The sequence below is a fragment of the Vanessa tameamea genome, chromosome 5 (genome assembly GCF_037043105.1).
Source record: "Vanessa tameamea isolate UH-Manoa-2023 chromosome 5, ilVanTame1 primary haplotype, whole genome shotgun sequence".
Taxonomy (NCBI): domain Eukaryota; kingdom Metazoa; phylum Arthropoda; class Insecta; order Lepidoptera; family Nymphalidae; genus Vanessa; species Vanessa tameamea.
This window is the reverse complement of record NC_087313.1, coordinates 4,432,785-4,449,858: the sequence shown is the minus strand read 5'-3', so window position 1 is coordinate 4,449,858 and position 17,074 is coordinate 4,432,785. Positions and strand designations below refer to the sequence as shown.

The 17,074-nt window shown below is 32.4% G+C and overlaps 1 protein-coding gene across 1 annotated transcript in view; it reads right to left on the bottom strand.

Moving 5' to 3' along the window:
• Window positions 1-858: 858 nt before the first annotated feature.
• Dally (division abnormally delayed) overlaps window positions 859-17,074 on the bottom strand; it is a 98,389-nt gene continuing 82,173 nt past the window's right edge. Inside the window, exons 6-9 of the mRNA XM_026628808.2 lie at window positions 4,325-4,572; window positions 4,050-4,176; window positions 3,596-3,764; window positions 859-3,466 (exon numbers count right to left, since the gene is read on the bottom strand). Of these exons, the coding sequence (XP_026484593.1) occupies window positions 3,339-3,466; window positions 3,596-3,764; window positions 4,050-4,176; window positions 4,325-4,572 (672 nt within the window). The 3' untranslated portion in view covers window positions 859-3,338. The remainder of the gene's footprint in view (window positions 3,467-3,595; window positions 3,765-4,049; window positions 4,177-4,324; window positions 4,573-17,074) is intronic.

The following is a 17,074-nucleotide window of genomic DNA, read 5'->3' as shown; positions in this document are numbered from 1 at the left end:
GGATCAAAGTTTAAATTAAACTTAATCTTGTAACACCGCGTCTTAAGATCCTTCCAATTTCGACGACAAATCTTGACGAGCGTTCTTGAATAATGAATGTTTTGAATTTCAAATCCTAGTTAATTAAATATAAGTTATAATTAAGACACAAATAAAAATCTGACTGTGTGAGAGTGTGATGTGTGATGCTTTACGTTGGATTAAATATATGTATTTATCAGATATTTTTACTAATAAGTCTAAAGCTATGCCATATATATGTCTAGGCGCTGGTTATTTATTCAAATATCAAAATCTCTCCAATTAAATGATCAACAGCTGTCATTAATATGTTTCATTTATTTACTTTGTCTGGTAAACTACTACAACTAGTTACTTCTAGAACCAGATAGCAATTATTTGTATTGCTTAGTTCCGGTTTGAAGGGTGAGTGATCTCCTATCCCATATTAGTGGTACATTGACAGTGTTGAGTATATTTATGTTTAAAAAGTTTATTTAGTTCAATGTAATTTTTCAGAGTAAAACATTAACATAATATTTTTACATTAAAAGAAAAGGGAGTTCATTCAAATCGTATGAATAATATATCCTGAAAGGAGGTCGCGCACCTTTGTCATATTTTTATAAAGCATATGATCTGAAACAAAAGGTACTGCAAAATATTTTTCCAAATGAATGTTTAAAAGTAGGAAAATTTGATTACTAGGCTTTTCCTTTGACAACCATTATATTTAAAAAAAAAGGTTGTATTATTCGCGTCAATATGAATATCCAGGGGGTTAATAAATTCTATTCCTTTTTCTATTTCACTGATATTAAAAAATAAAGTTATTGCTTTGAAATAAAACCAATAATGTATGGTACAGAGTTTATTTTCGTAATATAAATACACTATCTGACCAATATAATATTTACAAAAATCAGGGATCCATTTCGTGTTAACTTACCAAGGATAAAAGTATTTGAATAAATATATATTTATTGATAAAGCAATATATGTTCTAAATAGAGGAAATAAGGTGTTATTTTGTTTGATTATATTTAATGTATAATTCATCATGCGGTTTGCCGGTAAGGGAACATCGAAATGTAACGATTCCTTGCATGGTCCTCACGCATCTTCAACAATTTTATAATTTACAACGCATTCGAAATATATCTCTCAGATCACCATTAAATGACGATCTTAAAGCACAATCAATATTATTACGAATTTATATGTTTTACGTATTTTTTTTGCAATAAGTCGGATTCATTTATTAAATTAAACAACCAGTTTTACGAAGTTGACACAGATTATAAAGAGCTATAACAAAAAGTCAAACGTGCGATTTGACAATTTTTTTGATGACTTTTAATAAATTGCACACGCAATGACTTTTCTGTAATTATTATATATAACAAAGCAGTTAATATAGTATATAAAGTCGGACTTAACATGCTAATAATATGAATAACTTCAAGATTGCGATTTTAAAAGTAACAGTTGTAAACTGAATTGAAAATAGAATGTTCTACGGTTCCAAATTAAAAAATATTCAAAATGTTTTTTTTTTTGAAGTAGGCCCTTCTAATTTACCGAAAGTCTAAATCTACAAATATTTCCAGTGTTCGATTCATATTTTTATTATTTAGTTTGCACATATTACTTCCGAAATTATATAAATAATGAAGTAGATATATTTCGCATTAACTTAATTCTAATAAATCTGTATCACATAATATTAGATTAATTTATGACTTAATAATAATTATAAATAATAATATACGTAACATTAATATGGCAACAAAACATGTTACTAGCTAACCGTCTAAACCAGTAGGGTTTATGTATTTACATGTCTGTACAATTGATTTTCTATATATTTTTATCACTTTTGTCTAATCGTTATACTTTTCTAATATATTTATTGCCAATCAGCTAGTTTAACAATGATTAGAGATTCTTTTAATTATATTATAGTGTTTAATGTCACACATTATAATACAGTGCCGAGATAAATAATTCGCGAGATATCAAAGCCATTTCATTGTTAATGACACAGATTATAAAACAAAAGGCGGGTGGAACGTTTGGAACATTACAGTTAAGCAACAAAAACAAGAACGAATGCAAATTTCCGGCATTGCGAAACGACGTATCTTTTTTTTAATACTTCAATAATTAATAATTAAAGTGACAACACTTTTGACGTTTTAACAAAACGGAAAACGTTGTTTCAGTATAACGTTCCGAGCGCTCCATTTGAATTTTGTTTTATAATCTGAGGTTAGGTATGTAAAATTTATTTTCCTATATTTGAAGGTTTATCAATTTTTCAAGGACGTCAGAACAGTTTGCCCCTATTAGATATGTATAGTCATATTTTCCTTATATCTATTATTATGACTGCTCTTATCTGTAAAAAAAATCTGAAGTGGATATTCTCGTGAAAGGAAAAGTTGTTACGTGCGAGAATTTCACGTCATAATATTATAATTTAATTTAAAATACACCCGAATATATTTACAAAACGAGTAAACATTTTGATATGCTCTGTACAATACATTTTAAAATGATATCTTTTAAATGCGTATTATTTCAATAAACTCTTCATCGTAACTCCTACACTATTATATTCTGCAGTTAATTTGGAAGCTTTCATTAACCACTAGTATCAGACTAGCTACGCAGGACACTTACAATTATCTAAACAATAATTTATTTATTTTTCTTTAAATAATACCAATTATTCGCATTAATTAATTGTCTTTTCATTTAAATATATAATAAACAATTCATTTGTCGTTATTATTGCAAAACAAACGAATAGCTTATTAAATCGCTACTAAATGGTAGCACGCCAGAGATTCGTTTCAGATAATAATTTATAACATACATATACAACGTTTCAATCAGGAAAAGTATGTACGTTAAAATTGTAGTAAAACTACGCCGTCAAGGCTCAATTGCCTTTCGTTTTCGCAATATTGCTGATTAGGGACATATTATTAAAGTGGCCACAAATTCCTACAGTTCTACAAGAAAACCGAACTACTCTGATAGTCTAAATTATTAATGCAAATTCCTTAGCATTTCAGTAACAATATGAATTCCAGCAAAACAAACTACTGACATATATCAGAATGTTTTAATAATAGGTCCCTCATAGCAGGACAACAAAACTCTCTGCACAGCTATACCATACTACGAATCATGTAATATCTACACTAATTTGTAGTTCAAGTCTACTCGTAGTCCGCACATATCACACATCACTGCACATAAATGATATGGGTACTCTTACGTAGTTCGTTCACTTGACTCTGTGGCCGTTTTTCATGTTTCGGACTAGTTTAGGTAAAACGGACGCTGATGCTGATCACCGCAAGGCTGACAATGTAAGGTAGGAATGGTCTAAATGCTGTTGCTGAAGCCGTCCTCGGGGGCGAAGAATATGTCGTCTCTTCATATGTTCTACTTCCTGTTAACAAAAATATGTGTCTAAAACTAAAGTCATGAAACCAAACCAAACTTTATCTTGATTTTTACATGAATTATATATCAATACTTTTAAAGAAATATATTGTATTGTAAGTTTTCACTATCTCACCTATGCCTTCTGCACCAGAGCCTTCTTCACCAGAGCCTTCAGCGTCGTACGCTGCATCGTCATCAGTGTAGCTTCTACCAGATCCTGACCCTTCATCACCTGCCTCATCTCCTTGCATGAAAGCCTCGGCTGCGGGTGCGGATCCGCTCCAAGAGTGGGATACTAGCAACTGTTAAAAATAAATCAAGTTTAAAATATAGATAACAATATAAAAAATCAGCTTGTTCTCATATGCCTATTCTTTATATTTAGTTATTTAACAAAATAAAAAAGTTCTGATGTCACGAACAAAATAATTTGATTGTGGACTACTTTTAAATTAGCCGCACTATATAGTCACTACCTCATTTAATCATATGTAGATCTTACTTTTTTTATATAAGTGTATTATAAGCTATGTACAGATAAAAAGGTAAATTTAATGGTCATATCTAAATCTGGATAAGTCACTCACCTGTCTAGCTTGTCGCAACCTGTCGCCTAGAGCCGCTACTCTCGAGTCTTGAATAGAGGTCGCCGTTATCTCTGGATTATATTTTTGGTCACTTAACGACGCTGAAGCGACGAGAGCCTTCGTGTACCTAAATTAATTTTAAATGTTACTATGAAATTCTCATTCACTATGTATGATTTTATTATACGATCCTCTTTACTGATACTTTATATTAACACAAATTTGTTTGTTGTAATTGTTTTATTGTAAAAGAGGATTTATGTCATTATACTCACTCTCCAATCGTTTCACCATTCCAGCACTGATCATTCCCATCATTTGCAAAGTCTGGTTCATCACATAGTCGGTCAGAGAGACCAGCGAATAGCTTCTTGCTAGCTGCAAGGGTCGCAGCGAATTGGAGCAGCTCAGTATCTGGTGGAGGAGCACGAAGAGCATCTCGTCTCGACGCGCCAGGCGTGGGTCGAGGTGAAGTCAGGTTAGGAATGTCCAGTGTCGAAGGCGGACCACATTCTTGCCGAACCTGATAAAGAAATAGAAACCTGATAAGTTTGCTTCGTATTTCTATGTTGACAACTTTTAACACGTTTAATAAGTATTTGATATTTTAGTTAGGGCAGAAAATGGTAGTTATTGGGAATCAAAAAATTAGAACTATGCTTAGTTATTAATTTTTACGTTTGTTAAATAATCTAAAAGTGAAATCATCCCATTTGATTTGTCCACAATAATATGAAAATATTTTAAAGAAAATATTTTTGTAGTGACTTAACTAAGGATCTTATATATAATTTAATCATTATTTAACACACACAATAATTGTACTTAATTATATAATGGAAAGTTATTTATTTTAATCTGTAGCAATTATTTCCCATGCAGCTTTAGTATATCGTAAGAAATATTTTAAATGTTTATTGTTAAGTCAGTTTTTACGGCTGAAATAATGAAATAGTTCGCAGTTAGTTGGCACAAAAACAATGTTGTAGTATACTTATAATTAAATGTACACACTCGAAGTCGTCTCGGAGTTTTTGTGTTTCAGCTACAATCTATACTCGTTATTTGAGGTAAAAAATACGTGCCTGTGTTTTAAAAAGCTATTTAAATCTAATTAAGAGCGTCATAAATATACCTAATTACTTTTACTAAGAGGCAAAGGCTTGCATCTCTAATTTAAGGGGATCCAAATGACAGCCACGCGTTTGTGAATTTATGTTAAATAATTTCGAAATGATTAAAATGTACATTTTATGACTAATATTTCGATACATTTTATTCGGATAATTTGTAAGATATTAACTGTAGTGATATTTTGTAATATTATGGTAGAATTCGAAACGTAATTCTGTTTCTACTCACGATTCTTAGCATAAAGATACAATTATATTATTCTCTGAGAACGTACAGTCACAGTACAGAAGTGTTATTTTGTAAGAACTCACTCCGTCATAACCAATTATACATATCACCTTCTGACATTTCACGATCGAGTTTCGCTGTGACATTCGAGTTTGTTCCGACACCGAATAACTCAACTATTCATATTTGTATATTCATATTTATATGAGCATGATATTTCGTAATAACTCAACAATGTACATGATCTCATTCAAGACGAATTACGCGTATCGATATTCATATCATTTGTCAACTCTCAATGCGAATATCTGCGACGGCACTCGTGCGGAAATAGACATCGTGTGAACGCCCTTACCGACGCGCGACACACGCAAATAAACCACAAAGCACCTCTGCACCGCAAATAGTAACATAGCTACTATAATCTGTTTATTGCAATCTTAAAACTGCACAAAATTATGCATAATGAACTCGTATGCGGTTAAGAATGGCACGATTCTGCGGACTCCGAATGGAAGATGGCGTTCGTATTACGATGTCACGTACTAAACCGTAAAATGTTGTGACAGACATCTGATATACAGATTATGTTATATAAAGTAAATATAAATATAAAAATGAATAAATAAAAAGTAATTATTATATAATAATAAAAGATATATTCACGTTATATATAAATGCGGAAAATTATTTGACTGATTAAGTTCCATAAACATTTATATTGCTCTAGTATTAATGGTCACAAAGTAATCTAAGTCCAAACTTTATTACTCTTAAAATGTTTTAAATGCACGCTTTTATTCAAATATTTCATTCCCAAATATATGTATGGTCGATAAACTTTATCATTTTAAGCTAGTTAGTAAATATATTGATCGTTAAAACTTATCTATAATTTCGTATTATTAAGTAGACCACATTTCGAAATTGCTTAATTTATTTTAATTAATTTACGAAGCAGAACACATTTATCTGCAAAAAATACAACCATTATTCGAAACAAATGAAGGTCGATAAGTCTTGAAAGAATTTTAATATTTATGGGAGCATTTATTTTAGTATAAACGTAATTCATTCGTAAAATAGATTACTTAAACGATAAGTATTTCTTCAATACTTTTAAAAAACAAGAAATTCTTTTTATTTTTTACATCCGAGAGCCGGAATAAGAATGTTATATTTCAATTTAGTTGATTTCATTTTGTAAAGTCTCATTTTCAGAAAAAAAATTAGCTGTCGGAATATAATTCAGTTTTTTGTGTGTCTAGTGTATATAAATTCGCTACGTCTGTGACTGCGAACTGTTATACCCCTACTTAGTAAATGGTAACGCTGAGCCACTGGGCTGTAGCAGCAATGTCAGCAGTATAGGCAGGAGAGACAGTAGTAGAGCTCAGCATCAGTTCAATTCTCTTCCAACTTACATCCGCGACGGCTGCCTAAAGATCATTCTATTTCTTACTTTAATTCTACGTCTTATTTTAATTCTATATCTAATAAATATTAAATAAATGTTTAATTCTATTTCATTTCTTTTTTTAAAAACTGATTGAAGAGGGACGATATAACAGATCGTTGGCTGAGTTGACATTTTAGAATAGTGTTATCATCGGGATGATTAAAAGGAGTTTTTTAGTTGACTACATAAGAGGCTGAGGAGAGTGATATATTCGACAGGCTCATTCTCATCGCAAAAAGTTTTAGAGTTTAATCCACAACACTACAAACGGCAGGTTGTTACCTAGTGTTATAATTTCATAAGAAATAATATGTAATTTCTTTATGATATTTATCGACATCGAGTACAAGACGAATTATTAAAAGCAAATTTATCATATAGAAACAATTAGATTCCCGTGTATCTTTCACTGGCATCCATCTATGGCTTTTATACTAATATTAATTTCTGCTATATACACGAAAATAAATCTTTATATGTTTGTCCTTTTTCAATTCCTACACGGTTAAACTAATTGTAAAGAAATTTCGTGACCCAAAATCGTAAAAGATTTTATTTTATCCTTATATTTGTGCTTGAATATAAAGGTGTTATGTAACCCTTCTTGAAACCGTGCGAAGCCGGGACGAGTGGGTAGTTGTTAATATTAATTAGTTAAAGTTTCAATGACTGCCTGTTATGAGATGTTTAGAATATGTCATTACCCTCAAGTCCCTTACGTAATCGCGTCACACATTTATCAGGCCAATAGTTTAGCGGACGTCGACGCTGTTTGTATTTATTCTATTTTTGATCTTTTCATATTTACTTTTCTCGTGCCTATGTCGAACTCGACGATGTTATCTTAGAATTATTATCCTGTAATATAGCGTTGATGGTAAAGATAGTTGATTACTCAACGAGACTACCTACTTGTTAACACGTAAGGATATTACACTTGTACAATAATCAAACGTAATGTGTTATTGTATTGCCCTTGGTGGATAGTAAAAGTTAAATGGCAATTTCTGTGCGTAAAATGTATTCTTTTATCAATTGCAACTCCTATTTAATATTTATATATTCACTCTTTATGAAAAAGGATAAACTAGAAACACTTTTTGGGTTTATAATATTGGTTAATATTTGGTTTGTGATCACGAATAAATATCATTAGTTTCTAGAATATTCCATCCAATGAAATATGTATTATAATAATGGAATACCTCAAAGCTTAATTCAACATTATGTATTAGAGTCGTGTTCGTTGCGTTATGTTGCGTAATATATCATGATTTTTGTATCTAACACCCCTACTTGTAGTAATACCGATTCAATGAGATATCCTTCCAAAGCAATCGTGACTAACCTCATTGTTCCAATGTTTAATTATAATAATTGTAACACCAGTCGCCTTTGTTCATCTTTATACTGACTCATGCGTGCATTAATTAAAACAACGCTTGAATTGAACGTGCCGAATCAAAAATACAATTTGAAATACGATTAACAAAAATATTATGTTGAACGACGATGCTGATCTTGGCTGAAAGATAGATATTCGGGCACTTAACTCGAAGGAAGTTCATCAACGTCGCTGCAACACTGGTCCGTCTCCTATCCGTCGTGGGAGGGTTGGATGTATGTTTACCTATATTGTTTGACGTTTACATGACTGTTTCGGTAAATCCTGCATCAGATAGAGTGGTGCGGCACTGGGATCGGCGCACCAGAATCTAATTCCACTACGTGTTATTCCCCTGAGGTATTCTCCGTTGGCGACAATCGGGGGCGTTATCGATGCCAAGTGTGATTAACACCAGGCCCTTCGAAGAGCTGGAGTGGGTACAGCCGGTTTTAGAGGGTATTCCGATGCATGCTGGCGGCTTGTCCTGACACACGGATAAACAGTGATCGCGGTCAAGCAGTATCGAATTCTTTCAATCTCAAGCAGATATACTATCCAATTTTATACGATCACTAGCTGTGCCCGCGACTTCGTTCGCGTAGTTGTCGGAAACACTATCATGATTATCGTTTGATTGCTCACGTTGGTTTTTGTTATTATAATCGTCAATAAGATTTAATAATATGTTTTACAGTACTTTAGCGTAGATTATATTTTTAGTTTTATTTTCTTGTAGTAGAAGAACATACTGATTTTGCCCGCAACCCGATCTTGACAACGCGACATATAGTTGGCCGTGTGAAAAGCAGTCTTGACGTAAATCGATTCCTACGTGTTTAAATGTTTGGCCCTGTGATTTATTAATGGTTACGGCAAAAGATAACTTAATGGGAAATTGAATTCTTTTAAAATTAAAAGGTAAATCATTTGGAATCATTGGGATGCGAGGTATAAGCACTGTTTGACCAACTGCCGGACCAGTCAAAACTGTTGCAACGATCACGTTATTGCGAAGGAATTTTACTTGAAGGCGGGTCCCGTTACATAAATTTGGTGGTTTAAGATTTCTGAGTAAAATTATCGCAGCACCTATTTTTAACTTCAGGGAATGTGGTGGAAGGCCGCTCGGGTTTAAAGAATTGAGAAACTCTTGTGGGTAATGAACAGCATCTTCTTGATCCATTACATTATCAATAGATGTGTAGGTAGTTATATCGCCTGGAAGTTTGGTTAAAATTAGGTCGTTAATTTCGTCAACGCTACTATTTCTCGCCGCCAATATTGCCCTTTGACACATCCATTGGTAATCTTTATTTTCTATTTCGACGATATTAGGGTAAACTTTTGATATTAAATCCTCTATGCTAGTCACTTTTTCTCCTAAATCGCGATCAATTTCAATTTTATTTTCAGAATGAGGTACTTTTCCATCTCCTATTAAAAGTAACTTTGAAGGAAAATTTGTACTTCCTCCCCCCAAATGTGCTCTCATATTCGTAGATAGTTTTAAGGTATGGACAAATTTCCATAACGGTGAACTTTTAAGGCAAGACCTTACAATGTCTGCTCTAGTTCCTCTTAAAATTACCGGTAAAGTTTGTCTAAATAAATTACCAACTTCTGTGTTTTTATTGCTTATTGTTATACGGTCAATTATGACAACCCTTTTCTTAAACATAAAAGAAATATTGTACAATAGTGTACGATTGCGAATATTTTTTTTGTTAACAATTCGATGCAGGTGTATCGACATCTGGATGTAAGACAAAAGAAAAAGTCAATTGTAAATAAATAAATCACAAACAAAATTCATACTCTGCCAAAACAAACAAAACGTTCAACAGGAAATGTAATAGTAAATCTGAATGACTTTTCTTTGTCTTGGATTAGGAGAAAAGTTCATGAATTGTAATACCTGACGGTAGACATGTTTGCTTAAACACTCAATTTTGATTCCAATTTTCTGTCATTATATAGGACCACTATGTACGTATAGGGTTTAAAAAAACATCAAGAAGAAGTGTATTTATCGATAGACCAGATTTACAAATTTGGAGTATATCATATATTTACAAACCTACCTTGGCTGACACCGCCTCCAAAAATAACAATAATTTTAACTGTAATATATTATCGTAATAACTTTGCTGACTTTTAAATAGTCTAAATATTTTTAATTTCATTTTACATAGTATAAATCTAAAAAATATTGTGATCATTGTTTGTTATACATAGGTTTGTGTTAAGTTAGATTTAAAGTGGGTAGGTACATACTTATCTCCTTGCGTGGAAACACAGAACGTACCTACATATTGGTAAGTAGAATAAGTTACTTGATTATTAAGTTGTAGAATAATAAGCAATTATTTTTTACTTTTTAGAGCATATTATTTTTTTTCTCTTTTGCAGTCGGTTTTTTTTTGTCAAAATTTTTATTTCTAAAAGATTCGGCCGAGTATCGCTAACGTGCTCCTTAGAATTGTTCCGTTCCCTTCCGTACCGTTACTTTGTCATGGATCCTATGCTCAGAACCTTACCAAACTTTCACCATAGTACCCTTGAAGTATATCCTTTATAATAAAAAAAGAATCATTAAAATTGGTTGGCACAATTTTGAGTTATTCACCTATTTATCGCGCACATACATAATGCACATTTAAGACTTATATCGTTTTCATAGGGATACCATCATCGTAACAGGATAAAATTAAAATGGGACCCCACGGGAAGCACTACCTTTCAAACAAAAAAAAATTATCAAAATCCAGTGAAAAGTTATGAGGTAACAAACATATAAAAAACAAAAAAATACAGACGAATTGATAACCTCCTCCTTTTTGAAGTCGGTTGAAAACAAACAATATTAACTTAAACGTAATAAGATAAACAAACCGAACAATAAGAAGTTTAGATTGTTTCTCCTTTGGTGTTATTATTCCATAAGGTGATTATAGTACAACCGTGTTGAATATGCTTGAACGTAATAGAATTTACTTGAAATATTGAACTACTAATTTATTTGTGTAGTCATTTTAATCGATATTCACCTATTTGCTTATTTGCATAATTTATTTTCTCAGTGATGATTAATCTGCATCGGTGAAAGTATCGCTCGCCATTTTGAACTTTTTTACGTGTGTAATGTAATTTTTATACCTTATTTATACCGTGAAACGTTTGAATTGTTTACTTGCAAAGTACGAAGGAATGTTCATTGAAATTTTATCTTATATCGTAAGTTAAAACTACAGCAGATTATGATTTAAATGTAGTCGATTTTAAACGATAAAAAATAATGAGCAAATAAGCTGATAACAAAACCTAATTTTGATAAATAATTTAACTATTAAGAATGTTAATTTTTTTAAGTCGTTATGTGCATTGCTACTTCGCAGAACTACACCCGCGGGTGAGAGTGGCGAGCGCGGCGGCGGGGCTGACCCGCCTCCCCCTCAGCCGCCGCCGCGCCCCGCCTGCTAGCACACTCTTAACAAATAGACATATAGTGTCACGGACTTTTTTTTTATTATTAAAAGAGGAATATATCTTTCATACACATTTTTTGAGTAACTTAAAACGTTTATGTTGCGCACGCATCGAAAGTCCATAAATGTGAATAATTTTCCCCGTTTTTGCAACATTTCTCACTGTCGCTGCGCTCCTATTGGTCGCAGCGTAATGTTATATAGCCTAAAGCCTTCCTCTATAAATGGACTATTCAACAAAAAAAGAATTTTTCAAATCGGACCAGTAGTTCCTGAGATTAGCGCGTTTAAACAAACAAACAAACAAACTCTTCCGCTTTATATATTAGTATAGATTAATAAGAGTTGGAAAGTTACATGACAATCAATCAATACTTATGTAATGGGATAACTTTTAAGTAGCTTATCGATATTTAAATTTAGTTATTACTTCGTAATTGAAGGCGGGCTTCTTTAAAAGGTAATGAGATGTCATGTATTAACGATCTAAAATCATTTATAATTTAATTACTTCCATGATAGCAATGTTACTTTCTGATATCGCTAAGACTCAATCATAGAAAATGTTTTTTATCTTATATAAGTTACAATATAATCTGGTATTTTTTTAGCGTGGAATTATTGAACCCTAAACGAAACTAACGAACACAAAATTCATTTCTATATTTTGTCTAGCTTTATTAAGAAAAAATATAAAAATGCCAAGGTATTTTATATATAATTATATTTTAATTTAGATACGGTTACGAAATAATTGACCATCCATAAAATATCGTCAGTAGATCGCAGTAACTGATTTTAAATAAATATTGGCGTGTGGGCGTTTGATATATAATTAAAATTTATAAACCAGCGTCCGGCGTTGCGTCAGATCGATCAGTCTATGTGACAAAAAATTAAATCGAACTTATTAATCGACTCTCGGCTATTTCTTTTTTTATTGATGCCATGATCTTAAATTTTATATGTTCAAATGACTACCTACGAAGTTGCACGTATTCTGTTTAAATTTTTTTTTTATTTTTATTTGAATATAGTTTATAAAAGTTTTATGCTTAAAATGTTTTTATTTAAATATTATACAGGTCAGTCACCTCTTCGTGGTGTACCCTGGGGATGGTCGGGGGTACTCTTTTGAGTACTCCCGGACGTGACGATGGGGTTATAGGGCACTCCTGGTACTTTTCTGATAAACAGATTGGAATGTTCGAGGGACTATATAGCACGGCTTCTCTTTGCGGAGTACATGGATAGGAACTTGTTTTATTACAATGGTGGAAGGAGACGGAAGAGTAAGATCAAGAAGTTTCAGTGAAGTTGAGATTGAGATAAAACTCTTCTCTTTCCTGAGAAGAGTTCTATCGATAATGAAGAGCTGCACAAAAGGGGCCACATATTCGTCATGTCAAATAGATCTGTAGCTTCTACGATCCGTGAAGATTTATGGAGATTTCCCACAAGGAGCGTGGTAACTTTTGAAGGTTCTTGATTACGTCCAGCTTAAAAAGATATAGTTTGCTTATGTTTCCTTGAAACATCACGCAGGAAACGCGAAAATTCTAAACTTTTTTAGCATATTCTTAATATTTTTTGTTTTTTGGTTACATTTCAAACAAAAGACAAAATTCTGAGTACACATTATATAATGTACTATGTCTAAAATCGTCCTGCAATTTACCAAACGTATGTAACTTTGTGACAACCCTATTAGAAGCGATAATTCCTAGGCCGTAATGCGGCAAAGATATTTATGACATTAAAGGCCCGGAGTTTTATGTCGTTGCGTGATAAAAATGTGAAAAAATTGAGAAAGCTAAAAAATTGTTTACATTTTTTGAAAACCAGAACGGAATAAACTGTCAATCGACCTCAATAAGCGCCACGATTTTAAAATTTGTATAAAGAAAACACCAAAAGATAGAAATTACTTTTATTTTAATATGTCACGTGATCAAATATTTTATAATGAAAGACGATGGACGCTTAGAATAAGTTATTCTAGAAACAAATGATTTTATCAAAACTCGCGGCAATCTTGTCAACGAACATAATCGATATCATATTCTTATTGAAATAAAACCTATTCTGATTATAAGAATCGCAAAATAGAATCGATTTATAGGCCACCTGATAAGTGGTAAGTGGTCACCATCTTCTACAGACATTGGCGCTATAAGAAATATTACCCATTCCTAATATACTACAACCTTGGGAACTAAGATATGTCCCTTGTGCCTGTACTTTACCGATGTTTTTATTGATTACCTTTATATTTAGGTCATGTACCGAGTTTTAGATGAGCCTGCCCAGTGGTTAGAACGCGTGCATCTTAACCGATGATTTCGGGTTCAAACCCAGGCAGGCACCACTGAATTTTCATGTGCTTAATTTGTGTTTATAATTCATCTCGTGCTCGGCGGTGAAGGAAAACATCGTGAGGAAACCTGCATGTGTCTAATTTCAACGAAATTCTGCCACATGTGTATTCCACCAACCCGCATTGGAGCAGCATGGTGGAATATGCTCCATACCTTCTCCTCAAAGGGAGAGGAGGCCTTAGTCCAGCAGTGGGAAATTTACAGGCTGTTTATGTATGTTTATGTACCGAGTTTTAAGCCTTGGTTTGTAAATTCAAAGCACAAAAAACGCAATATATATTTATAAACTTATTGGTATGAATAGAAATTGAAATAAAAAAGTAATAACGAATAACGAGCTATGATGTCGGATGATCGGCTTATGGGTTTTCTAGCACATTCAATTTATTACGACTAATACTGCCAACAAACGAGCATCCGCTGTGAAACAGCAAATATATTAGTTTAAGCCAGATTCGTGAATCATTATATTATTGGTGGCATTATCAATTATTAGTCTATCGGCAGGTTACGTGTGAATTAAAATCAATTAATTATATCTCCGTACAAATTGGAAATATAATCGGTATTTACGAGTGAATTCTCGTCGTTATAGTTAAGACTAGATTATACCCGCGGCTTATATGTTAATCTCGAACATTAATGGTTTTATAGCAAAATTACTATATATAAATATATATTTCAGCAATGAATCAGTCTTAAATGGACTTATATGAGATTTTATAAAATATTATATATCAGAATTATTTTTTTTTTAAATAGCCGTGTTTTAACAGCTTGGGATAATTTTGAAAGAGGTCGAGTAACAATGCCCTAAACACATAACAAAGACAATGGTGTCGTATTAGCGCCCGCGCAGACAAAACACAGACATCCGTTGAGTCACGTCACGATCGTTATGTCATTCAGTCACCAAGGACACTAATTCCGGGGTACCATTTTTTAGTCACACTGAGCTCTACCAACAATACGAATATGTTACAAATACTTTGTATTATTATTTAACTAGGTGTTGAATAGTTGTGATTTCATTTAAACTAAAACGATGACGAAAAAAGCAACTAAATTATTTTTAGACCCATTGTTTGAACCATTCGGGTAGAGTTTTATTTATTTATTATAGTTTATTACTTATTCTCAGGTTGGACTTAGGAAATTATCCTGTGCTTCGGAAAGCACGAAAGTCCAGTCGTGTCTGAGTGCCGTTCAATGGAACGGGTGATGGCATGTATTGTCTGTCCCCAGCAAACTATTCTATACCTAGTCTTTATTGAAGAAAGCTGTCGTAACCAAATTGGTCAGGATTTTATTATATTATTCTTTCACGTAATTTGATATCGTTTGTTCAACGGCTATTATTTATAAGCCTTCTTTCGTCTTTTGGCAGCCAGACAGAAGTCAAATTAAATTTTACATTTATGCGTGTGAGATTTCATTTGAAATGTTCTTTTAATTATGCGCCTACGTATTTACGTACGATATGTGTACTTTTGGTTACTATCAATCCATGTAATTAGCTTCATTGTAATAATAATAAAATAAATATTGGACAATATCACATACATTACTCTGATCCCAATGTAAGTAGCTAATGCACTTGTGTTATGGAAAATCTGAAGTAAGGACGCCACCAGAAACACCCCGACCCAAGACAACATAGAAAATTAATGAACTTTTTCTGCATCGACTCGGTCGGGAATCGAACCCGGGACTTCGGAGTGGCGTACCCATGAAAACCGGTGTACACACTCGACCACGGAGGTCGTCTTTAGACAATAGGATAAAATGTCGCCTTATAGGATGTAACATACTTTCTTTTCCATCTAATTCAATAGCTCTATTAAATTTATAATAACAATCAATGCTACGTGATTTAAACCAGAATTGTATAAAAGAGGTTTATACCACAAAGCAGTTTTACGAGCTCGGAAAAGCTTTTATTATAAAAGGCTCGAAGTCGCTCGGTGAAATGTTGACTTTCAATTTTCATGGTAATAGCATTGGTTCAGGTTCCACTCCCTGTGGATTCAGCTGTTTTCATTTTATATTGTATTTATTTTAAAGTTTTGATATATATTTTATAGTGTTTCTTTATATGAATTTACGAGCCTTTGTACGCCATTCCGCTCGTGTGGAATATAAATCAAATTAGGTAGGCTTTAGCATCAACAAAGCATTTTTAAAAAGATTTTTTGAGTTAACACAAATTTCGCTGATTTAATTATTATTAATAAAGATTAACGTAAAGTACGTTACATGCTTTTTGTCATCTCTTAAGCTTCGTACAAGATCACTCTTGTCAGACATGTTCCATGCACTCATGTTTAGTCGACACTTGCTAAATCGAAAGCGATTTGAATTATCTTAGCAATAACAGATTCAATAGAAGATTGTCATCTTAGATGGCTAGTGGTCATCAGCGGCAATGTAAGAAATATTAACCAACTCCACATCGCCGATGCGCCACAAATCATGACAACTAAGATGTTATGTGCCTTGTGCCTATAGTTACATCACTTCCAACAATAGATTGAAACAATGAGGTATTAAATCAGAACTAACTATTTACTTCTTTTCATGTTTGTAACATAAAAAAATATTCAATTTAATATCTCTAAATGATTTTAATATATAAAATTAATAAAAAAGCAATCACTCAAAATAATTATCAACAGGTTTCTTTAAAAGAGCGAATCATATGTCAACATAATTCATAGACTAATAACTTGCCAATTTATTATTATCAGAATAAAGTTTATATTAATTTGATATTTTATTTGTATTTTAATATATGTGTCGCTATGACTCATCCTTGTCAAGTCTTAGTCATATGAAGTGAAATTGAATAATGGTTAATAATGGTTTGAATTTGGAATCTTCACCATCAATTTTGATTTCCATAAATAAACTTTTACTTTTTTAATAAATTTTTGGCAAAGAAAAACGTCGTTTTG